The 26,456-nt window shown below is 39.9% G+C and overlaps 1 protein-coding gene across 4 annotated transcripts in view; it reads left to right on the top strand.

Moving 5' to 3' along the window:
* NR3C2 (nuclear receptor subfamily 3 group C member 2) overlaps nt 1-26,456 on the top strand; it is a 351,426-nt gene that overhangs the window by 168,649 nt on the left and 156,321 nt on the right. For 3 of the 4 annotated variants that reach the window (XM_078445709.2, XM_078445710.2, XM_060655652.3), the window contains exon 3: nt 3,539-3,690. In XM_078445709.2, coding sequence (XP_078301835.1) covers nt 3,539-3,690 — 152 coding nt within the window. The remainder of the gene's footprint in view (nt 1-3,538; nt 3,691-26,456) is intronic. The other variant, XM_060655653.3, reaches the window with a different exon arrangement.

Raw genomic sequence — 26,456 nt, 5'->3', positions numbered from 1 at the left:
GTCCTGGTCTGCCCCAGGTACTAATTAGTCCAGGAACTGGGCACACGATCGTAAATAGCAGAAGAAAATCCTGGCTTCTATTGAGTTTACTTCCTTGTGTGTATGAGGAAGACAATAAACAGAGTACAGAGGTAAAGAGGACAACATATTAGATGGTAATGTGTTGTTCCGAGAGGGAAAATAAAGCAGAAAGGGGATAGAGGGTCCTAAGGAAGGAGGCATTTTCAGCAGTGTAGTCAGAGAGGCCAGACTGAGAAGGTGACATTTGGATGAAGCCTTGAAGGAGGTGGGAGGGACTCTGTAGATATCTAGGTGAGAGGGGAGAGCAAGTGCAAAGGTTCTGAGGTGGGAGCACACCTGGTGGTTTTGGGGGCCACTGAGGAGGCCAGTGTTGCTGAGTGGTATAGGCAGGCAAGAGAGGTTAGAGAAGTCTGGGAGGCCAGATTTGGCCCTGCGGTAACATGGATAACTGACTTTTCTTTTGAGCGTGAGGGAAAGCCCCTGGATGGTTTTGAGCAAAGGAGTGAATAAAGATGATTCTGGCTGCAGAGGAAGGAAGGGGTGGCAAGGAAAAACAGGAAGATCACCTAGGAGGCTTTTGCAAATCCCTGGGAAGAGGTGTTGACAGCTGAAGCTAGTGGTACGAGAGGAGGTGTGTGAAGCGAGTAGAATCTGGATGTATTCTGAAGGCAGAGTAAATAGAATTTAGCAGATTGGATGTGTGGAGGGAGAGAGTAAAGAGTCAGAGATGAGTCCAAGTTGCTGTTTTAGTTTGCCAGGGCCATGGTAACAAAGTACCACAAACCGGGTGGCTTAAACAACAAAGATGTATTGTCTCACGGTCCTGAAGACCCGAAGTCCAAGGTTAACGTGCGAGCAGGATCGCTTCCTTCTGAAGGCTGTCAGGGAGAATCTGTTTCTTACCTGTCTCCAGCTTCTGGTGGTTTTCTGGCAATCTTTGATGTTAACTGGCTCGTGAAAGTGTCACTGCCTTTACCTTCACATGGCATTCTCTGTGTGTGTCTGTGTCCTGATTTCCGCTTTTTAAGAAGGATGTGGGTCATGTTGGAATAGGGGCCCACCCTACTCCAGAATGCTCTCATCTTAACTAAGGTATCTGCTATGACTCTATTCCCAAAAGAGATCACACTTGGAGGTTCTAGGGACTAGGACTTCAACATGGGAATTTTGGAGAAGACACAGCTCAGCCCGTAACAGTTGCCATTAACCGACATGACAAAGTCTGTCTGTAGGAGGAGCAGGTTTGGGGCAGGGAGAAGATCAGCAAAGTTATGGACATGTTAAGTTTGAGGTGTACCTCAGACACTCAAGTGGGCATGTCAGGCAGGTGGATAAATGGGTCAGAAATTTCAGGAGGTGTCTGAGCTGGAGATAAATATTTGGAAGCCCTGGGCATATCCATGACGTTAAAGCTAAGAAACTAGACAAGATCACAGAGAGGATGGGTTTGACAAGAGGAGGAGGGTTATAAAAAGTGAAGTTAAGAGATTATTAAGTTTGGAGACCAAGACCAAGGCTCCCATAAATGTGAAACACAAGTCCTACCTACGCTTGTAGTTGTGAAAAAGCAGCCACAGTTAAAGACGATTGTAAGTTGCATTCTAATTGTTTACGAAGTCGCGATATTTCCCTGTGAGGCGTAAGAGAGGTAAGAGGGTCGGACAGAGCATGGATTGAGTTTCTCTGACATGCTGAAGAAGTTACTGGTGCTGAAATGGAATGTTTTGAATGCCATAAAGAAGTCAAAGGACACTAATAAAAATAATAAAGAGCACTTTTCTCGGAAGGAGAAACAACTTTGGAGAACATTGTTGCAGTCCTTGATTTAAGAAGTCATTTTCTAAAAAGTCAGTCATGCTGCAGTGCTCCAGCAGCTGAATACTTTGTTCCTTCTGTTTTTCGTGAGAACGTAGTGAAAACGTCTTAAAAAAAAAAAAAAAAAAAATTACCAGGACAGAATTAATCACGTTTTAGCTAATTTAGAAAACAGAGAAAGCATCACTGTGATATAACCATTCTAGTCTTTTAATGTGTTTTCTATGAGTCTTTTCCACATGTTCCTGCTGTTTCACATGGAGACTGATGTCGTCGTGACAGCAAGGCGATGGTGGTGACATACAACAGTTCTATTCAGAGTCTTCTGAACACGTCCAGCTGGCATTTCCCTGAGCCGTTGCACCTCTGCTTCCCCCACACCTTTTCTTTGTCCAGCTCTCATCCTGTTGTGCTTCCAGATTCAGTTCAGTGGTCACCTTTGGGGAAGCGCTTCCTTACTGGCAGAGTCCCACCCTTCCCAGTATGTGCCGCCATACTACCCTGCACCATAGCACTTACCGTAATTGTTCAGGTCCCCACTCACTGGAGGACAGAGACTGGGTTTGGGTATTTATTTCCTCAGTACCTTGCACAGGGCCTGTGGGTACATATTCAACAAACACATGTGGACTACAAATGAATAATGTCACCTTCTTTGCCTGTTCAGAATACGTCTGTCACTGAACTACGATGCCTTATTAGAATGTAAAACATTCTTGTTTAAATTAGCACAGTAATATAGAATGTATCACAGTATATATGAGAATATTCCCCTTTAAAAGTATTCATAGAGGGGCACCTGGGTGGCTCAGTCAGTTAAATGTCCGTCCGACTTCAACTCAGGTCATGATCTCACGGTTCGTGAGCTTGAGCCCACGTAGGGCTGACAGCTCAGAGCCTGGAGCCTGCTTTGGATTCTGTGTCTCCCTGTCTCTCTGTCCCTCCCCTGTTCGCACTCTGTCTCTCTTTCAAAAATAAATAAGCAATAAAAAATTTTTTTAAGTATTCATACAGATTTTTGTTTAAAGGGCTAAATTTTTCCCTAAAAACTGATGCCCTTCATTTTCTTACCGGAAAGATACCTGAGATATTCACCACATATGGCTTTTGTTTTTTGAGTATTGACTGTGTCCTTTTAGTGAGCAAAATGAAGTGATTTGAATATACCTATATAAGGTAACACGGAAAAATGCAGAAGCTTGGAGGGGTAGAATTGCTGGCAGTCAAGGCAAGAATTTTTACATTTTGATTAGTGGATTGTTTTGGATATGGGAGAGTTTTTTATCTGGCATAATTGAGATATATAATGTGAGTCTGGGTGAAGAGAGTAAAGAAGTATTGTAACAGCTCCTTGATGCCAAAAATACTTCCGTAATGACTCAGCTCAAGATTCTCCTCCTCCTTGCCCACCTAGAATGCAAATAATTTTTTTGGTCAACTTTCTCAAAAATATTGGGGCCGGGGGGAGTATTTATGTGATTATTGTTTCTTGGTATTGAGAAAAGGCTTTGCTGCATAGAATTCTGGATAGCATTACTCCACTGGTAGGGTTTTACCTTCATTTTCTAGGTCACATCTGTGACCAGTAAATACTGAATTCATTTATGAAACTGCAAGTATTGACAAAGTTTGAGCTAAGCTGTACAGCATATCAAATTTGCTATTGTAGCGTATTTATTTAAATCTTGATTTCTTTCCCCAGCTCTACTTTACGAAGTGTTTCTACTGGATCTTCAAGACCTTCCAAAATATGTTTGGTGTGTGGGGATGAGGCTTCAGGATGTCATTATGGGGTAGTAACCTGTGGCAGCTGCAAAGTATTCTTCAAAAGAGCAGTGGAAGGTAAATGTTCATGTGGGTGTTCCTTTTACACGTTTTCTTTCCTGCTGCATAGTTTGCTTCCATAGTTAACTCTAAATCACTACAGGGAAATAGATACAAAATACTTCTGAGGCAGTCTGTCAGTGATAAATAGTAGTAATGTCTTATCTAAAAACCACCTGGAGATTTTCCACTGAATGCTGTTGAATGGGCAGAATTTGAAATTGGGAATTGAGATCTGTCAGAAAGAACTTTTTTGTTTTTATTGGTCTTTGTTTTTCAGTGAGACTCAGAAAAATAATTCTCCATAAACTTAATTTGCATGATGTGCAAGAGCATTTTTACTAGGCACACATAGAATGTGTCACGTCTTTTCTGTGTTTCTGTATAAATATATGTGTTTGTGGCAAATTGAAATTTTAATATCACGATCGTGTCTGTGATTTAAGTTGTGTTCCATACAGAATAATTGCATTGAACAGCTGCTTCAGATTCCAGGTCCCTGCTTCAGTCCTACTGTTGTTCTAACTGAAGGTTTCCAAACCAGTACACTAAATTAAACATTTGACTGAGATTCTCTAGGTATATTTAGGCTAGCTTTGCTTCTGTCCAAGTAATTGTACTTCCTGGGGAGAGGTAGTCTTTTAGATTGTGTTCTCCTTCCTCCGTCCTCACTTGTAAGCCATTAATTACCATCAGACTTAGATGGTTTTAGTAATATTGACTATATGATTGGCTGAAGTGTAGAAGTTTTGCTCTTAGTAGCAGCATTATTGCATCCTTGATGCTTATTTTACTGAGGAGCTCAACACTAAGACTCCTGTAGGTTTATTTCTCGGGCAGTTTTCTGGGGGATGAACTACTGCTTCAGAGACTTAAAGCACTTGAATGTTTCATCTTTGTTTTGCTGGTGACCACAGGAAGCTGGTGTCCTCAGTTCTGGATGGAAAAGCTGACCAACTCATTATTTCTGTGCTTCTAGGATTGGTTTCGTGTTATTTAATTAATATTACATGATTTTACATTATTTACACTATTAATTATTTAATAGTCCCGAAACTCAGCATTAAATTGGTAATAGGAGTTCTGTATTTCTTTCTCAGAATATGGGTTCTTGGTTACAGGTGACAGAAAATCAACACAAACAGGCTTAAGCAGCAGTGGAAATTCATTGGCTCACATAACCGTAAAGCCCTGGCGTAGGCTTGGCTTCAAACAAGCCATGGTTGTAAACCAGGTGGTTAGAACTCCATTGCATTCTCTCCAGTGCTTGACTTTGCTCTGGCTCTGTTCTCATCCAGGTTCTCTCATGGTGATGAGATAGCCACCAGGACCTCATTAAAAAGAAGTTCTCTGTTCCCAGAAGTTCTTAGAAAAGCTCCCAGTTAAATCTCCTCTAAGACTGCACTTGGCTCCCATGTTCCCCTCCAAACCAATTACAGTGACCTGGGAATGCAGTGATCTGACAGGCTAGTTCTGGCTAGAGTCAGCCAACTTAAACTACCTACACTAACAGTAGGGAAGAGCATTTCCTGTAGGAAACCATGGATTCTGTTACCAGGAGATTGATTTCTGGAAAATAAATTTGTGCAGTACTGAGATCAATTTATTTTTTAAGACTTTCCTCACCCACCACTCCCCTCTTTCTATCCTTAACTATATGATTGGCTCAGTAGAAGATAAGATAATAAGGTAAAATTACCTTTGGTACCTTCCTAATGCCACTTTGTACCTTCCAATATAAGGACTCCCCTCTTAGGCTCACTAATTAGTGAACAAAGTAAGGCAATATATAACAATAAAGCAGTGTAGAGAGGGCATTTGGAATGGTACCCTCTGTGGTACCCTGCCTGTGGCTCAGCCTTCGTATCAGAACCCAAGTTGTGGCTGTTTTCGGAACCTGAACTTCTCTGCTTCTGAAGCAAATGGCTTTCCCAAAGGTTTTGCTTAGTTTTGTTGTTTTAAGTAGTTTCTATGGAAGTAGCTGAGGAAACAGTTGTTTTTGTAACTGAGGTATAAATAAATATGGAAAAACCTTGATGTCTAGACATCCTTTTCTTCCATTGGAAATTTGATCAATAATAGATAATGAAACTTGATGAGCACCTTTTAAGACTTTTGTTAATATAGCTTAGTCCCGGGGCGCCTGGGTGGCTCAGTCGGTTAAGCGTCCGACTTCTGCTCAGGTCATGATCTCACGGTTCCTGAGTTCAAGCCCTGCATTGGGCTCTGTGCTGACAGCTCAGAGCCTGGAGCCTGCTTTGGATTCTGTCTCCCTCTCTCTCTCTCTCTGCTCTTCCCCTGCTGACACTCTGTCTGTCTGTCTGTCTGTCTCTCTCAAAAATAAAATAAACATTAAAAATTAAAAATACAACATAGTCCCTATTTTGGGGGGAATTTTGATTTGATTTGACTTTATTTTTTTAATATGAAATTTATTGTCAAATTGGTTTCCATACAACACCCAGTGCTCATCCCAACAGGTGCCCTCTTCAATACCCATCACCCACCCTCCCCCCCTCCCACCCACCCTCCCCCCCTCCCACCCACCCATCCAGGAAGTAGCGACAGCTAACAAATTGATGAAAAACGACTTAAGCAATATAATGGAACAAGAATTTAGAATAATAGTCATAAAATTAATTGCTGGGTTGAAAAAAGCATAGAGGACAGCAGAGAATCTATTGCTACAGAGATCAGGGGACTAAGAAATAGTCACAAGGAGCTAAAAAATGCTATAAATGAGGTACAAAATAAAATGGAGGCGGCCATAGCACAGATTGAAGAGGCAAAAGAGAGAATAGGTGAATTAGAAGATAAAATTATGGAAAAAGAGGAAGCTGAGAAAAAGATAAAAATTCAGGAGTATGAGGGGAGAATTAGAGAACTAAGTGGGAATTTTGATTTTAGAGCTCACCTGAGTGAAACCAGACCATGAATTTTGAAAATAAACTTGATCAGAGTGAGGACTTACTTGTTTTTATTTTGTATTTGTATTTCTTTACTGTTTTATCATGTGTGTATGAGAGAGAATATGTGAGAAATTGGACTCTGTTTGTATCAGAACTTTTTTGACTTAATAAAAATAAATTATTTTTATAATGCTTTATAGTTGGAAGCACTAGTTTCATAAAATTATGGTATATGGATATATTATTCTTCCCCTTTTATAGATGAAGACAATTGGGATCAGACCCAGTTTATCAATCTATTCAGAATCATTAGACCAAACTTGGACCTGGATTAAAGTCTCAGGACTCCACACCTAGACCCAACCCAACATCTCACAACTCTGAATCTCTCAGTCTACTTCTTTCATTTTCTATAATTTTCAAGCTCATGGAAATTCTACCCTATATGTCATTCGTTCATGCCTACTTGGTGATAATGGTGTGATGTAAGCATTGAGAAGACATAATTTGGTCTATATTATAGTGTATATAAAAATATATAATACATATATAGCACATAAATATATATAATACATGTGTATATATATATATGTGTGTGTGTGTGTGTGTGTGTGTGTGTGTGTATGCGTGTGTGTGTGTGGATAGATAGATAGATAGATATCGGGCTTTCCCTGATAACCTTAAGCTCTTCCTTAGATTATAAAAGCAGAGAATTCAAGAAGCAGTAGATAGAGAGAGCTGGGATAAGGGAAGTCAGGTAAGCTGAAAAGAGCTAACCACACCAAGCTCAGAACTGGAAGCATCCACTAGAGTGGAGGCAGGAAGAAAGATGGAACAGTCTGAGCTCTGAGTTTACTGGTTTAGGGCTTTATGCCCTAGAGCACTCCACTCTAAAGCTTGGTATAATAGTGTAGTAGTAACGGTGTAAGGAGACTGCAAATCATTTGTTAAAAGTATAAATTATGGGGACACCCGGGTGGCTCAGTTGGTTAATCACCTGACTCTTGATCTCGGCTCAGTCATCTCATGGTTCATGAGACTGAGCTCCACATCAGGCTCTGCGCTGACAGTGCAGAGCCTGCTTGTGATTCTCTTTCCCTCCCTCCCTCCCTCCCTCCCTCCCTCCCTCCCTCCCTCCCTCCCATCCACACACTTTCTCAAAATAGGTAAATAAACTTAAAAAAAACATTAAAAAATGTGTAAATTATGTTCTTTGTGTTCTGTTTAATGGGACATATATATGTGCTTATTTTTTTTCATCTTAAACATTTAATATAAAAAAACTTAGAAGTCTCATCCAGAACAGCTTATTTTCCAATAATGTCAGTTAAGAGCCATATTATTGTACGTTACAAATGGAAGTTTATAATTTTGTTTTTAAATTTGAATTGCTTATTTGCCTTGAATGTTTGTCAAGACCTTTCTATATTAAAAAGAAAAAGAATAGGGGTGCCTGGGTGGCTCAGTCGGTTAAGCAGCTGACTTCAGCTCAGGTCATGATCTCGCGGTCCGTGAGTTCAAGCCCCGCGTCGGGCTCTGTGCTGACAGCTCAGAGCCTGGAGCCTGTTTCGGATTCTGTGTCTCCCTCTCTCTGACCCCCCCCCCCCCCGGTTCATGCTCTGTCTCTCTCTGTCTCAAAAATAAATAAACGTTAAAAAAAAAAATTTTTTTTTAAATAAATAAATAAATAAAAAGAAAAAGAATAAACATTTATATATTTATATTTTTTAAGTAGGGTTCTCCCTTGGTGGAAACTGGACTGGTTTTAGGGTCAGAGGATTTAGTTTTAATTTCTGGCTCTGTCACTCACTAGGTATGAGAGTAAGACATTATTTAATTTTTTTAATTAAAAAAAATTTTATAACGTGTCATTATTTAATTTGCCTATATAATTTCTTTATATCTAAATAGGGAAAGTAGTATTGCCCTACCTAATGCTAAGAAAAATAAAATGGAAACAAAATGTTTTTGCAGATTTTATAAATCATCAAGTGGCATCAAAATATTAGATTTATTCTGTAGAATCAAATGCTACAGTTTTCTGGTTAATGTCTTTAGAGAGAGATCGTGTAAGTGGTACAATAATGTGGCACTTTTAGGTTTTTGTTTTTTCTTCATTAGGTTTTTATTTTTCCTGTAATACATTATTTTCTTCATAGAGCTCCCTTGGAGGTTGTAAGATTGTTCTAGCCTAGGAGTTTTCAAAGTTCTCAGAGGGCATGTGGGAGAAGTGGGCAGAGGGTCTGCCAGAATTTTCTGGAGAGGCTGTCCCACATGTTCCAACTCAGCCTAGACTGTTGATATTTACCCCATAATTGACCCTCTGTCACCCATGCAGGCAGTCTTGCCTTTGGAAGTTGCATAGTGAGAGAAAATATTAAGAGCCACCAACCTACTGGACCTTCAGCTCCTCTGTGAGATGTCTTTAGGGTGAGACAGTCTTCTCTCCAGAACGGAGCAAGACTATAGATACAGAGTAGCCACCAAATAAATGTTTGAATGTACACATGAATGTTTACACGTGGCATGAGAGCAGTTAAGGTTAAGTGACTTCCCTGCAAATCAGGAAATTAGCAATGAAACCAGTGCAAGAGTTGGTGCAGGCTTTTGACCTTCTAATCTGCAACTTGTAATTCTAGTCTGAGTTTTTACTCTCTCTTTCCAACTGTAAATTGCCATTACTTTCATCTCATGTGTATTTTATTTTGTGATCCCTCAGTGAACAGAGGCGACTACATTCACCACACTATTTTATAACCTAATTTCCTTTTTGGATACCCAGTGTACAAGCAGTATCTGGAAGACACAGCTACCACAAATCACTGAAGAGGTACAAGGCTATGAAAGGACAGAGTTCATTATTATGTAAAGTCAACTGGATTTATATTTTTGCAAGCAGACCTGTTAGGCTAAAGAGTGCATATCTTGGTAAGGTCAGCCAAATCATGTGATGTCAGTTTCCATACTTAGACATTTCCTTTTAAGTAAGAGACTTACAAATCTATTTCCTGAAACAAAATAACTTTAAGAGGTACAATTGCAGATTAATCAAAAGATTCCTCAAATAGGCAGAATTTTAAGGTAACCAAGCCTCTGAACATGTATTTCAGTCTTAACATATGTAGTTCACAGCATGTAGATTTGAAAATCTTTAAATTTATAGTTTATTCTTTGAAAAAAAATTTTTCAAATGTTAATTTTTGAGAGAGCATGAGTGGGGGAAGGGCAGAGAGAGAGAGAGAGAGAGAGACAGACGAGTCCGAAGCAAGCTCCAGGATCTGTCAGCATAGAGCCCGATGTGGGTCTCGAACTCACAGACTGCGAGATCGTGACCTCAGCCAAAGTCGGACGCTCAACCAACTGAGCCACCCAGGTACCCCTATACTTTACTCTTTGAGGTAACTGTTGTTAAGGAAATGTGATGGTTGGTTAATAGTTAATTTCCTTTGCTTTATAAAATTAACGATTAAACTGAACAGGTCCAGAGGAACTTGTCTCACTGTGTCATATACCCACATTAGCCCTATCACTTCAATGTGAGCAAGTGGGAGGTGCAGGGGGGTGGGGATGGGCACAATACACTTGCACCCCAAAATAGAGAACTTGAATTTAGTGGACACACACTATTCAGGGTGGCATTATATAATAATTGAAATATAGGTATTCCCTTATAACTTGAAATATAAAATTAAGGAAATGATAATGCAAGGAAATAACATGTATTTATTAGATGTCTTCAGTTCATGCTACGATACAGCCCTCAGTGTCTCCATGAGCCGTGTACAGGGAGCTAAAGAACATCAAAGTCCATTGTCACTTACAGAACTGCTGAGTCAGAGATAGGAAACCAAGGACTGTTCTGGCTTACAGTTTTCTCATAAAACTCTTTAAAGATGATTTCTTTCCTTTACCAGATGTTAGGAAATGGATAACCTGGTTCTTTCTACTCACTTATTTTAAGAGCTTAAATAAATATCTATTCAGTAGATTATATCTACGGTTTTTATGAACTCTCCCTTCCTCCTTGTATAATCATAAGGCTTTAGTGTTAATTGCACGTTTGCCCAGATTTTTTGTAGCCCTTGAGTTAGTTGCTATGGGAACATGCAAAGCCATGACATTTAGGCTAACCTGGAAGGTCAGGGAAGGCTTCTTAAAGAATTGACCCCCAAACTGAATCTTGAAAGATTAAAATTGGCCGTGGTGAGGAGGAATAAGGACAGTCTGTCTGCACAGGGCACCAGAAGCAATTTTGTGTTAACCACTTTGAAAATTGAGATGTGAGTAGAAGGTAAAGCTAAGTGTGCAGATTGGGTCCAGGTCTTGGACTGTTAGGCAGGACCTGAACTTATCCTTGGGCAAAACAGAACCTCTGGATGTTTTCAGCAGAATGGCAGGCTCAGTTTTGCATTTAATATCTGGATTTAGGGTGGTATGCTTATTTAAAGAGTTCTGGTGGCTGTTTTAAATCACTTTGGTAAGAGATGTCCAGGGAAAGAACTAGACCATCAGTGTTAGGCATTGAGAGGGGAGGGGTAGTTAACGAGACTATCTGGGAAGGAACATTAGCAGTTCTATATTGGAGGTAAAGAAGCAAAGATCTAAGATGATCCCCTAGGCTCAGCTGCTGATATTAGTAACACTGGAGAGGGAGTTTATTTATGATATCTACTAAATGCCAGACACCATTCGAGGCATACCTAGACATCTTGAATGAAGGGACATCTGAAATGAACAAAGATCCCTGCCCTGGTGGAGCATACATTCCAGTGAGAGGTGGTGGGGAGATTAGACACAATAAATTAGTTATTTATGTAGCACATGAAAAAAAAACGGTGGGGGGGAAGGGGCATTGCCAGGATAAAGGAGATTGGAATGAGGTTCGATTTAGGACATTGAGTTTGAAATGTCTATAGGACATTCAGGTGTGCCTAACAGAAAGTTGGAGATGAGATGCAGAAGGTTGGGGAACAAGGTAGGATTGAAAATAAAGATTTTGGAGTCATCATCCATGAAAATAGATGCATTTGCCCAAGAAATGGGTGTTTAGACAAAGAATGTGCCATGGTTAGAACCTTACAGAATATGAATGTAGGACATCGTGTGTGCGTGTGTGTGTGTGTGTGCGTGTGTGTGTGTGTGTGTGTGTGTGTGTGTGCGTGTGTGTGTGTGTTATACATGTATGAGTAATTTTTTCTCTCTCTAAGTTGCACACAGAAAGCCCCAGTTAACTTGGTCTCTGTTTATTCCAAGTTTAGCTAGACATGAGACAGTTTTGCATATGTGGAATTTTCAATCCCAGTTCTTGTTTTTTATTCATCATTAAGCCTTGATTATTATTGAATCTCAGTCCAGAGCTCACAGCTAAACATGATGTAAAGGGGATTTGATTTGTTAACCAGTGCAGAGATGATGCCAAACATGTAGCAGGTGCTCAAGCAACATTTGCTGGTTGACTACTTGATAACTATTTATTTGTTTGTTTATTTATTTATTTATGTTTTTGTTTATTTTTGAGACAGAGACAGAGCATGAGGAGGGGAGGGGCAGAGAGGGAGACAGAATCCGAAGCAGGCTCCAGGCTCTGAGCTGTCAGCACAGAGCCTGACATGGGATTCGAACTCACAGACCATGAGATAATAACTTGAGCTGAAGTCAGACACTCAACCAACTGAGCCACCCAGGCACCCTTATCCCATTTATTCTTCATGACAGTCTTCTTAAATCTGAAAGCTTGGTGAGTTTTGAAAGGTAGTATCTTTAAATCTGAACTCTAAGCAGTTGTGACAAAGAAAACACTGAATGTATTTTAACTAGCCTTTTTGGTATGGTCCTTGAATTTTTAAAACTAATAGCAGTCATAGTAAATATTTGAGTACTTATTTTGTGCTCATTATGCTAATAATTTTATTGTATATTCTCGTTTTAATCCTCATAATAACCCTATGAAATAGGTATGATAATTATCTGCCCTCATGTTAGATATCTGCCATCTGAGACATGTGAGAAGTGAGCGAGTAGTCCAAGATCGCTCAGACTGAAGGAAGTGGGATTGGAACTCAGGAAGTCCAGGCATTTTGACTCTGTGTACTTAACACATAAACTATACTGCCTCTCACAAGAGTTACAAAGATCCCAACTATTTTTACCCACCAAAAAGTAGGGCAACATCTCTGGCTTCAGAACACTTATGAAGAGCACATTATAATTTAACAGTTATCTCGCTATACTCTAAATAATTAACTCCTAGCCATTTCAAGTTGAAACTCTAATTTAAATTTCTGTTGCCCTGATGGGAAAGAAATTGGGTAGTCTCTATTTTTTTCTTAAGGAATGATCTCCATACTTAAAAAAAAAGTCACCATTACCATCCTGAAGTACCTCTTTAACATCTTGATATTAATCTAAAGCTTTATTTAAAAATTTTATCTTCCTGTGTTTCATTTCCTGTGTGTGATAAAAATTAGATGTAGCCTATCAGGTTCAGAGAATCATTGTGAGAATGGCCTTCCTCATACAAGGCTGAAAGCTACTAATTCCTCAGGTCTTGTTGTCTTCTTTATGCCTAGTGGCTCAGAACCATACCCAAGCGCCATAGGACACAGAGCTGCTGTCACAGAACTTGCACTCACGGTGTAATCAGGATCATACAACTTACATGATGTGATACTTTGACACCAAAAATATGAAAATTGCTAAATTGAGTGCAGTCAAATGCCAAAATAGCATCCTGGAAGGATGGGGAGTATGAGGAGGCGTTTAGGCATTAAGGAGAAGTGGGCGGAGGAGGAACAGGAAGGTGGAGCCTGAACTTGAGCCTGCTTGCTTGCGCAGGCCCAGATCAGGGGACAGCCTGGCCAGAGCAGGCAACTGAACAAAGACACAAGGGCCGCATTACGTAAGGCCCTCAAATTGGAATGAGAAATCGCAGCCCTTCTCCTAAATACATCACGTCTTTTAATAAGTTCTTCACAGTGGAAAAAATCAGTGCAGTGGCCCAGGCAGTTTTGTCCCTTGGTGTGGTACAGTGGCTTATGGCAGGTGCCCTCTAGAGGATGGATGACAACTGAGATGGGATTGTGGATGACAGAGTAGAAAGCACTTAATTTGGGACAGCATTGGTGCCCTTGAGCAAAAGGCCTGATTTGAGTGGTGACAGGGAAGAATTGGCAGGAGCCGATGGTGGATTAGTTTGGGGAAGGAGGGCAGAGACTGGAGAAGGAAACACTTTAAGAACAGAGACGATGAACATTGGGGTGCCTGTGCCTCTTCGAATCAGCAATTTTGTATCGTTTGGATAAATTGCTAGTAGTGCAATTGCTGGGTTATAGGGTAGTTCTATTTTTTAATTTTTCGAGGAACCTCCACGCTGTTTTCCAGAGTGGCTGCACCAATTAGCATTCCCACCAACAATGCAAGAGGGTTCCCCTTTCTCCGCATCCTCACCAACACCTGATGTTTCCTGTGCTGTTAATTTTAGCCATTCTGACCGGGGTGAGGTGGTGTCTCATTGTGGTTTTGATTTGTATTTCCATGCTGATGAGTGATAGTGATAAAAAAGAATGAAATCTTGCCATTTGCAACAACGTGGATGGAGCTAGAGTGTATTATGCTAAGCAAAATAGTTTGGCAGAGAGATACAAATATCATATGATTTCACTCATGTGGAATTTGAGAAACTCAACAGATGAACATAGAGGAAGGGAAGGAAAAATAAGATAAAAGCAGAGAGGGAGACAAACTGTAAGAGACTTAAATACAGAGAAGAAAATGAGAGTTGCTGGAGAGGAGGTGTGGGGAGATGGATGGGTTGTCCCATCCATAAATGGGTTATGGATCTTATGGATAAATGGGTTATGGATGTTAAAGAAGGCACTTGTTGGGATGAGCACTGGGTGTCATATGTAAGAGATGAATCACTGGGTTCTACTCCTGAAGCGAAGACTACACTGTATGTTAACTAACTTGAATTGAAAAAAAAAAAAAAAAAATAGACATGACGGATAAGTGGAGTTGAGAACTGGTGAATCTGTGGCAGTCAGTTCTCCAAAAGGGATGAAGCAGTCCAGGTAAATAGGAATGGAAAAGCAGAGACAAAATTCTGAAAAAGTTCCCTTTCTACCTGGAAATATTTTCTTGAAATGTTTAAAACAAACGGCATAGTTAAGTATGAAGCATGTTGGCAGATGGCCTTAGTTTTAGGTAGTCGATGTCAGTGGCTGCTCTGGATATTTGGTGCAGTGTGTGTGGGAAGCTACACAATGAAGTTGAAAGGCTGGCGAAGGTGTTGGGCCCACAGCACCTATGGAGCAGGCTCACTGGCTGTAGTGATCATTGGGGGGACTTGTGCTGTTGTTACTTCTCATAGTAGAGGTACTAAATGATGATTTCAACAGCTTAGGGCCCCATAGGGAGCCACAAATACATGAAGCTATTTATGGTTGAGAAGGCTGAAAAATTCTGTAGCAAATAAAAAGATGCCAGTGTTTCAAGTCCCTAAAACTTTTCCTGTAAGTTTTTGCTCTTTAAAGACAGATCTGGGGCACCTGGGTGGCTCAGTCAGTAAGGCGTCCGACTTCAGCTCAGGTCATGATCTCACGGTCCGTGAGTTTGAGCCCCGCATCAGGCTCCGGGCTGATGGCTCAGAGCCTGGAGCCTGCTTGGGATTCTGTGTCTCCCTCTCTCTCTGCCCCTCCCCCGTTCATGCTGTGTCTCTCTCTGTCTCAAAAATAAATAAAAACGTTAAAAAAATTTTTTTAAATAAAAAATAAAGACAGACCTATCTAGTGTAGTGATTTTTTCCCTTTTCACCTTATTCCTTGGTATCTGTTCACTGCCCATGCTGACTTCGTAGGTGGGAAACAGAGAGAGGCCGATAATGATTTTTCTAGAGACAACCGGATAGGTGTAGCACATACATACTTCCAGAGCTCTGCCCCACCTCCCTTGATCACCCAGTGATTGCTCTTCCTCAGGCTAAGGAGCAAGGGAAACCCCGAATGTCAACAAGAGGACTTCAGAACCACCTGGAATTGTCACAAAGCCCTCTGTGCACATGCACACATTCTCTCACACTCAACGCACCTCCTTCCAACATCATAGATCAAATCCACAACCGGAGAAGAGCAGATTGACGCTCCGGAATGGAGCTCACAGCTCTTCATGAGCAATGTAGATTGTTTCCATTTTGCCCTTGGGTTGGCCCCATTTGAAGCTCTGTAATAAATGCTAGCTCTTGGAATTTGTTGACTATAAGGTTCCATTTACAAAGGCATCACCTTCCTGTATGTGCTGTGTTGCTAATTAACAGTGAACTTTGGGGCGCCTGGGTGGCGCAGTCGGTTAAGCGTCCGACTTCAGCCAGGTCACGATCTCGCGGTCCGTGAGTTCGAGCCCCGCGTCGGGCTCTGGGCTGATGGCTCGGAGCCTGGAGCCTGTTTCAGATTCTGTGTCTCCCTCTCTCTCTGCCCCTCCCCCGTTCATGCTCTGTCTCTCTCTGTCGCAAAAAAAAAAAAAAAAAAAAAAAAAAAAAAAATTAACAGTGAACTTTTATACCTCACAGAGCAAAGAACAATCCCTAAGGGAAGAGTGAGAAATGTATTTTCTTTTTACAGGTAGAAGACTAAAGCCTCCATTAAATCACTGGCATTTGACAACCTAATACATGATTACAAACATGTTTTGTTTACTTTTCTAAAGGTAAAACATGAAATAAAGCAAATGGAATAAAACAACAGATTAAAGGATATAAATCTAGAAGGGAATCGTAACTGTCAGCAAGAACTGAAGAGTCACTTCTAGCAAATTAGCTGAGTAGACAGGGTGAGGTTTTTAGGAAGTTTAATGTAAATTTTAAATTACATGTATCATTGTAGTATAGGTCAGGTGCATTAACTTGTATTCTTTTATTTCAGTAGATCAAAACTATATAATTTGAAAACTAAAAGGGAGATATCTCCTCCTCCTCCCTTCTAATCCCTTCTTAAATTTGATTTTCTTCTCCAGTTCAGGAGGAGGAACCTCGGCTTGAGTTCCCAGATTTATAACACCCTCTTCCAAGGCATCCTGATCACTTACTGATTTTTTAATTGTTGTCATCCCACAATTTTTACACTTACTGTGTGAGTCCTCTGGTAAGAGGTCATATAATAAAACCTTACCAAGATAAGTTTTAAAGTCCATTTTTTAATGGAGAATGATAGAGCAGAAAGAGAATTAGCCTGGGGTCAGACAAGGTGGACTTGAGTCCAGAATGGTGCTACTCACTCTGACACTTTGAGCAGATAATTGAACATCTGTTTCCTCTTCTATAAACAAGAGAAATTAAATCTTGAAGTCATCAGCCCTACCCATCCCTCAGAGTTAGGAAGATGAAACCGAGTACATGTATGTTTAAACTGCTTTAGAAACAATAAAGGCTTGCTTTACAAACATTACATTTAAAAAAGAATTTTCTCCTACTTAGGAAGCAATTTAATCAATATACTTTGGTTCACAATAAAATGCGGAATATTTAAACTGTAGCTACTTTATGTATGTTAAATATTTGCTTTGAAGGAAAAACCAGTAAAAACTAAAGTGTCTATTACTCTAGGCAAGACTAGGAGTTTTGACCTCTTTGTCACTAGTTGAGGCAGATCTATATTGTTATGATTATTGTATGCCAAAGGGCGGTGGTGGGGAAACCTTTGTGTTTAAGGTCAGGATTTAAATGTAATCCACCTGAATACAGAATCAGAGAACAAAGGATATTTCAACATCTTAACCATTTGCAAGATCCCAGCCACTTTTTACTTTTTTTTTTTTTTTTTTTTTTTTTGATTAACCATACCAAGATTTCTAAAACATACTGCCTTCTCTTACTCTCCCACTCTTGACAAATGACTTAATTGGAAAACCAGTGGAGAATTAGTCTAGGTTGATTATTTTTCATCTGGCCTACACCATAGCATTTTCCCAGTTGAACCAGGCTCAGCAATTTGATATTGCTAGCATTACATAAGTACTAATTGTTTTGTTTTTCACTATCTCATATGAACTAGAGTTGAATTCAGAAAAAAAAAAAAAAAAAAAAAGAATGGAGTACTGGTAGCCATTCATTAGAAATATTTTTAAAAATTTACTGTTTTTAAAGATGAATAGATGGAGAAATAGTTATAGAAAATGCCATTATTAAATGATACTAGATTAAAAAAAATTCCTTCAAACAACTTTCCCTCTCAATTTTTAAAATTAAATGTGCTTCTGACACATCTGATTAGGATTTAGATTTATTTGAAGAGCTTTAGTTGCTCTAATTGGTGATAGTTAAAATTCAAAATATTTATGTTATGTCTCCCAAATACTGAAATAGCTGACCTTTGCCTAATTGATTTAACCAGCATCTCACAGGACAGAGTTGTAATAGTGACTGAGGTCAGAAATCACTGAAATGTAGAAAGGTCCAAAGCTTGGAGAGCAGGTGAGGAGAGGGCAGGGCCAGAAGCAGGGACCCAACAGGGCCAGAGCCAATGAGGGATAATGCAGTCGTTGAAAATGGAAAGGAAAATGCCCCACCTGTGGCATAGTGTAGAGTCGGACCTCGACCCAGGCATCTTCATTCAATGCAGCAAACACTGTCGAGTGCTTACTATGCACTAGGCCCTGGGGGTGTGCTGCAGTCCAGTCCTATTAATGAAAAGACATGAGGATCCCAGATACCACCTTTTATATCATTCTAAGCAGTGTTTTGTTCTGTTTTGGTTTTTTCCCCTCTAGATTTTGAAAATTACCTATAAAGCAAACTAGGGGCACCTGGGTGGCCCAGTGGGTTGAGCATCTGACTCTTGATGTCACCTTGGGTCACGATCCCAGGGTCCTGGGGTTGAGTCCCATGTGTCAGTCTCCGTACTGAGCATGGAGCCTGCTTGGGATTATCTCTTTCTCCCTCTGTCCCTTCCCCCTCCCCCACACTCGTGTGCTTGCTCTCTCTTTCAAAAAAATACAAAATAATGATGAGCCTTAGGAATTAACTTTGTCTTTTCCAGTGAAGCTGTACAAACTGTATAAAATTCAAATGGAACTAGTAAAGATTTCCTTTTTTTTTACAAAGATTCTCACTGTTGAACTCCGTTTACTAAGCAGAAAATTGGAGTTTTCAAATACTGGTAGCTATTTAAGAGAGTAAGTTGTAATTTATAGTCATGATCCACAGGGAGAGGATGAGAACAAAATAGAAATTATTTTAGTATCAAAAATTAGCCTCTATTGAGCCATTAACACATCTTTTGTAAAAACAAGTGAGACATTTAAAGCAATTTTAAATTATTTTAAAAAATCAAGCAAATTATCTTTACTATAGTGAGGGGGGCATGTCAGAAGTGTAACATAAAATATGGATTTTCTTTTTTTATTAGGTTTATTTTTTTTGAGAGAGAGCGTGCATGCGCACGCACGTGGGAGGGGGCAGGCAGAGAAAGAGAGGAGAGAGAATCCCGATCAGGCTCCACACTGCTAGCACAGGACCCGATGCGGAGCTTGAAGTCACAAACCGCGAGATCATGACCTGAGCAGAAATCAGCAAGTTGGCCAACTGAGCCACGCAGGCACCCCTGGGTGTTTTCATTTATGTAGAAAAATGGAGTAGACTTTCCTATTTTGTATTTATCATAACTTACCATTACACAAGTAGTAATTGTGCTTTTTTTTTTTTACCATCCAATATGACTTGATATTATAATTTTAAAAACAATAGTAATTTTGTAAGAGTATTAATAGGCATTGATAAAAATCCCTGTTTTTAAGAGAAAATAGAGAAATACCATTATTAAATGGTTTTAAATATAAAATTACTGCAACTTTTCCTTAAAATTTTTTAAATGTGTTCAGCATGTCTGATTATGACTTTTTGAAGAACCTCAATCATTGACTAGACTACAAGAGGAATATTGTTTCAGATAGTCGTGACTGTGGTGCTTCCAATAAAGATTAAAAAAAAAACCTGTGTTAAATTTTTTTTTTCAGTTACTGAGATATGTTTAAGATTTAAGTTGAAACATTTTTCAATGTATAAATAGTTTTTCCTTTAGTAATTGCATTATGACCTCATTCTGTTATGCATTATAGATGACTTGTTTTTAGGAAAAACAACTTCTAAGGGAAATGTCATTGGGACACCTGGGTGGCTCAGTCAGTTGAGCATCCAACTCTTGTTTTCAGCTTAGGTCCTGATCCTAGAGTCATGGGATTGAGTCCCAGATAGGACTCCGTGCTGAGCATGGAACCTGCTTGGGATTCTCTCTCTCCCTCTCCCACTCCTTCTCCCTCTCCTTCTCCTTCTGTCTCTCTTCACCACTTGCACACACTCTCTCCCTCTCTCAAATAAAAAAAATAATAATAAAATGTCATTATGTAGAGAGGTGTGTACTGTGATGCATTCATGCTGCCTACTGAAGAGCAGTCTTTTTTAAAATAGAAATTGCTGCCTATAGAATCACAGAAAGAGCCTCTGCTTTCTTTCATGTTTTCTAACAAGGGGACAACCAAACATTTTTTTATATTCAGGTTTCTAGAACACATTGCATGTACCCACTCATTCATATTAAAGATCTATTTAAGAATCATTTGGGGCTCAGTTAGGTCATGATCTTATGGTTCATGGATTCAAGCCCCGTATCAGGCTCTGTGCTGACAGCTCAGAGCCTGGAACCTGCTTTGGATTCTGTGTCTCCCTCTCTCTCTGCCCCTCCCCCCACTCATGGTCTGTCTCTCTCGCTCTCAAAAATAAGTAAACATTAAAACAAAACAAAAAAATGGGGCGCCTGGGTGGCTCGGTTGAGCGTCCGACTTTGGCTCGAGTCATGATCTCATGGTTTGTGAGTTTGAGCCCCGTGTCCAGCTCTGTGCTGATGGCTTAAAGCCTGAGCCTGCTTCGGATTCTATGTCTCCTTCTCTCTCTGCCCCTTCTCTGCTCATGCTTTGTCTCACTCTATTTCTCAAAAATAAATAAATGTAAAAAAAAAAAAATTTAAAAACAAAGAATCATTTGAAGGGGCGCCTGGGTGGCTCAGTCGGTTGAGTGTCTGGCTCTTGATTTCGGCTTAGGTCATGATCCCGGGTCGCAGAATCGAGCCCTGTGTCGGGCTCTGTGCTGAGCATGGAACCTGCTTGAGATTCTCTCTCTCACTTCCTCTGCCCCTCTCACTTGTGCGTGCTCTCTGTCTCTCACACAAAAATAAAAAGAATCTGTTGGAAATCAGTTCTAGGCAATGATTTATTTTATATTACACAGGTAAATCATAGAATAAATACTTTGTTTAAGATCATATAATAACATACTTTTATTGTCATATGAAAAATATGTCATAATTCAATTTCCTTAAACAAAATTTCCATCTAAGACTATATTTTCAGATTCAGTCTAATAAAGCTTAATGTTGGTTTTTGTTTTTATTGAGGTAACATATGTTACATATATATATATATATATAAATTTTACATATTATCATTTTTAAGTGTAAGTTCAGAGGTATTAAATACTTTCATGTTGTTTTGTAGTCACCATCATCCATCTCCATAACTCTTCATCTTGTAGAACTGAAATTCTATACCTATTAAACAAGAACTCCCCACTCTCCCCTAGCCCCTGGCAACTACCATTATGCTTTCTGTCTTTGTATGTATTTTTTTTTTAAAGTTTATTTATTTATTTTGAGAGAGATGGAGACAGCGCAAGTGGGGGAGGGGCAGAGAGAGAGCAGGCCTCATGTGGGGCTCGAACCCATGAAGCCATGAGATCATGACCGGAGCCTAAACCAAGAATCGGACACCTAACCAACTGAGCCACCCAGGTGCCCCGTATGTGTTTTTTTTTTAACAAGTGCTTTTTCTTTCTTTTTTTTTTTTTTTGTTTAACTATTTTTATTAGTTTTTAATGTTTATTTTTGAGAGAGAGAGACAGAGTGTGAGTTGGGGAGGAGCAGAGTAAGAGGGAGACACAGAATCCAAAGCAGGCTCCAGGCTGAGCTGCCAGTACAGAGCCTGACATGCGGCTCAAACTCACTACCCGTGAGATCATGTCCTAAGCTTACCTGAGCCACCCAGGTGCCCCCTACAAGTGCTTTTTCTTAATTTTAATTATAATTGAAAATAGATGATAAGATCCCATTTTTCACATTCAGTTTAGATGTATGATGTTACAGTCAGCATAATAACCTTTGGAGCCTTGTGTTCAAATTCTAGTGTTACTGTACACGGTACGTTCATCACGGTTAACATTTACTAGCTGCCATTATGAACTAGGCACTGAAATGGACATTCTGTGGTTTTATTTCTCTACAGTTTTTATACGAATTAAGTACTATTCTTATTTGTGATGAGGTTAATCAGAAGAATTAAGTAATTTGTCCATAGTCACACACTGAAGGAGAGAGGTAGGAATTGCATGCAGGTCTTTCCGGCTCTAGGCTCTCTTTTGTTTGTTTTTACCATTATGCACTACTGGCCTTGGGACCTGGGGAAAGTTATCAGCCTCTCCCTGATTCCTAGCTGTAAAATGAAGACCAGGTGATTCCTAGTTTAGCGTGGTATTTTGGCAATTGGAGGTGATGTATGCCAATTACCTGGCATGTCGTAGACATTAAATAAATGATAGCTTTTCAGAGTGTTCTTATTACTTGTCAGACTAGACATAGACCACAGATTATGCAGAGCTCTCCAAGTGCTTCCTTGGTGGAATAGTATATAAAATGTCAGGGGAACAATAATTTTATATGTCAGATTCCACCCCCTCCCCACGTGTATTAAATATAAAATGTGTATTCAAAACCAGTAAGAGGCTTCTTTGAATCCTGGTGAGAGTAAATACCATTGGAATCAAATGCAGACCTAGGGCAAGCAACTTTTTCAATTGTTAAAATAGCTCTGTTTTATTATCAAATAGGGTGATGGATGACATTAAAAGCTATAATAGTACAGTAATACTATTTTGTAGAAGAGATTCACTGCATGATATTAGGTAAGGGCACAAATCAAAAGTCCTAAATTGTACTTTTTCTAAAAGGAGACGTTTAAGTTCTAACTTGAAACAAAAATTTTACTAAAATTTAGTCCACATAGTCCTAATATGGAAGTATTCTTTTAAAAAACTTGAGAAGAAAGAGAAGGAAAAGCAGTAATTGACGAAAAGAAAAAAATATTAGGCAGTTTCTCTCCCTTCAAGACCAAGTCTTCAGAAATCCAAATACTCTGCAGCTTAGGTTAAGAAGCTGTGAGCTTGCTCCTAAGAAGAAATACACAGCAAAGCTCACTTCCATATCTTCATGTACAAGTGTGATAATAACAGCTTATGTTTGCACATGTCTTCATACCAGTAAACACTTGGAGTTGAGCGGCTTAGGCAGGCTCACACAGCCTAGTAAATGGCAAAGCTTAGATACAACGCTTGGAGTGTGACATATTGGAGAAAAATGGAGAGGGGTGCCCCTTGGTTAAAAATTTTAGCCTGCAGTTGATTTACATTGTCCAAAAATATTTTTTTTTAACTTCTAGTGGTTTTCCCTGGAAATACCAGGTATGCCTACCTCTCTTATCCCAAAGCCTGTAGCTGACCCTCTATAAGCAAGTATATAAGCTAATATTAAGAGGGTCCTGTTTACTGAGGATGGCTGTTGTGTCACTGGCCTTTTTTTTTAAATTTTTTTAAATGTTTATTTATTTTAGAGAGAGAGTGCGAGCAGAGGAGGGGCAGAGAGAGAGAGGGAGGGAGACACAGAATCCAAAACAGGCTCCAGGGAGACACAGAATCCAAAACAGAGCCCAACGCAGGGCTCAAACTCATGAGCCATTAGATCATGACCTGAGCTGAAGTCGGACCCTCAACCGACTGAGCCACCCAGGTGCCCCATGTGTCACTAGCCTTTTAAACCAACGAAGTCAATAAATGTCTCAATATGTCAAGCTGGTAGTTTTGTCTGTAGTTAATTGCCAGTTCCACCTGTATGTGCAGCTAACCCTATTGGTACGTTTTAGCCAGAATTTACTATAATGTAAACTTATTCTCCTACATAAGGGATTGTCTCTCAAACCTACCCATCTTAATACCTTTGCACAGTGCCAGTTGTAAACCATCTAACCACAGGAAACTTTTCTGTTGCGGAAATTATAGCAGGAATCATACAACACTTTTCTTCAATAAACTGGTACCAAAGTCATGCTTGGCTCATTGTCAAATCAAAGATGATTTGCTTCTGAAGACTTGTAAATGCTCTACACCCTTGTAAGACATTGCAATGGCTTCATGTTTTTGACCTGTGATTAAGTCATTTAGATTTTCTTTGACATATTCAGGCCACAGGGAGCTAGTCAAGAGCACTGTTGAGAGTTGTTCAAGTGTACCCCATTTAAAGGAGGCCCACTGGGGGGCGCCTGGGTGACTCAGTCAGTTAAGCGTCCAACTTCGGCTCAGGTCATGATCTTGTGGTCCGTGGGTTCAAGCTCCACATCAGGCTCTATGCTGACAGCTCGGAGCCTGGAGCCTGCTGCGAATTCTGTGTCTCCCTCCCTCTGCCCTTCCCCTGCTCGTACTCTGTCTGTCTCTCAGAAATAAACATTAAATAAATAAACAAGGCCCACTATATGGAGGTCTGTATTTGTTGAAATGAAGATGATAAAAATGAGTCTTCCCGTGGTATATCTTCTATCTTCTTACTCCTGTGTATCAGGAGGTGCCATGGAACCCTTTAAAATCCAGGAATATAGGTCTGGTCTTAAACAGAACTCAGAAAGGAAACTCGGGATCCTGGAAATCCTTTTTTAAAATGAACCATTGGGGCCTGTAAATGAAGGAAAATTAGCTTTTCTTTGAGTTGTTTTTCATGATATTCATCAGCTTATTAGTGATACTTGAGATCCTGTTTATTATGGAACCATCTTTCCCAGAGTTAAAGAAATAATGCCTTTATAGCGAACTCCCTATCTTAGTTAAAATGGGGAAAAAAAATCTGGAGAAATCCTTCTACCTAAAATGGTAACCTTCTTGCAACCAATTAATTAACGTTCCTACTTTTATTAGAATCATTTTAATAGTGTTTCCTTTGTGCCTTAAGTTTGTCTCTGAGTAGATACATTTTTTTAATTTTTTTTTTAACGTTTTATTTATTTTTGAGACAGAGAGAGACAGAGCATGAATGGGGGAGGGGCAGAGAGAGAGGGAGACACAGAATCGGAAGCATGGTCCAGGCTCTGAGCCATCAGCCCAGAGCCCGACGCGGGGCTTGAACTCACAGACCGCAAGATCGTGACCTGAGCTGAAGTCGGACGCTCAACCGACTGAGCCACCCAGGCGCCCCTGAGTAGATACATTTTTGATGCGCAGTATATTTTGGGAAATTAAATGTTTGAGGTTTAATGTGATTCACTCCTATACCTCAGCATCTTAAACATAAGAATTAGTTGTCTTTACTTTGTAACAGACTTTTAGACTTCTAATCCTGGGGGATAGTTGATTTGATGATAAAATTGCATCAGTTAACCTGCTTTTTAATAAGTAGTCTTTTCCCCTGCTTATGTAAGAAAATATTTTCTGCGAAATTTTAGGAAAAAAGAATGAAGATAGAATAAATATCTGTCCTTTGAGCATAGCAAGGGATTATATGAAAGCCAGTTGGTGTTGTGATATTTGCTTTACTTGCCCAGTAAATGCAAGGCCCACAGGAATACAGAAATATATATGCTATGGACTCTTGCCATGTGGAGGGAGAATGCTTCCAAGATTTTTCCTATATACGTCCTTATATTTATTACATCTCATAGGTCTCCAAACTAAAATTTCTTAATCACATGAGGATTTTGATTTTAGGAAGTGTTTCCAGGGATGCCTGGGTGACTCAGTTGGTTAAACGTCCAACTACACTCAGGTCATGGTCTCTGGGTTAGTGAATTCAAGACCCATATTGGGCTCTCTGCTGTCGGCACAGGGCCCACTTCAGATCTTCTGTCCCCCTCTTTCTCTGCCCATCCCCCAATCATATGCGCATGCTTTCTCTCTCAAAAATAAATGAACATTGTTTTTAAAAATATTAAAAAAAAATAGTGTTGCCAGATTGCTTTCCAAAGATTGCCATAATCTGCATTCTGACCAGGAGTGTATTTCCAGCCTCACCTGTAATAGGTGGTACCACACTCTTTACTTTATGCTAGTTGGATAGGTATCGGTATCATTGTTACCCTCTTTAAAAATGGTGGGAAAATACACCCAACATAAAATTTACCACCTTAACCATTTCAGTGTGTGGTTCAGGGACGTTACGTGCATTCACGATGTTGTGCAGCCGTCATCACAGTCTACCTCCATTCATTCCCCAGCTTGAACTGTACCCATTAAACCATGGATTCTCTCCTCACCCCCCGCCCCCGGTAGCCTCTAATCTACTTTCTAGATCTACTTTCTAGTAGATTTGACTACTGTAGGTTACCTCATGTAAGTGTATTGGGTATTTGTCTTTTTGTGACTGGCTTATTTCACTTAATGTCAATAAAAATATATTTTTTATGATGAAAGAGAACTCTTCAAGAAAGGATTTGTCCTAGTAGTTACTGATAAAAATCTGTATTTGGATGACATTCATTTATTTCTGTAGTCATGAGAATTTCAAGCATCTCCTGGGTGCCAGATGCTATTCCAGGCACTGGGGGCAGAGCAACACTTTGGCCCTCATAGATAGAATGGTTTAGTGGGGAAGACAGGTTATTTACAAATAAACAAATAGGTAAAGTAAAGGGCCCCGGGGCGGGGGGGGGGGGGGGGGGGGGGAGGCGGAGGGTGAAGAATTCTGAGATGGAGTATCTGGGTTGCAGGGGAAAGGTTATGTTAGTGTGCTCTCAAAAAGTTCCCCAGAGAAGTAAATGGGA

Source organism: Panthera onca, chromosome B1, assembly GCF_046562875.1.
Source record: "Panthera onca isolate mPanOnc1 chromosome B1, mPanOnc1 haplotype 2, whole genome shotgun sequence".
Classification (NCBI taxonomy): Eukaryota; Metazoa; Chordata; class Mammalia; order Carnivora; family Felidae; genus Panthera; species Panthera onca.
The sequence above is the reverse complement of the archived record's forward strand: the minus strand, read 5'-3'. Positions and strand labels throughout refer to the sequence as shown.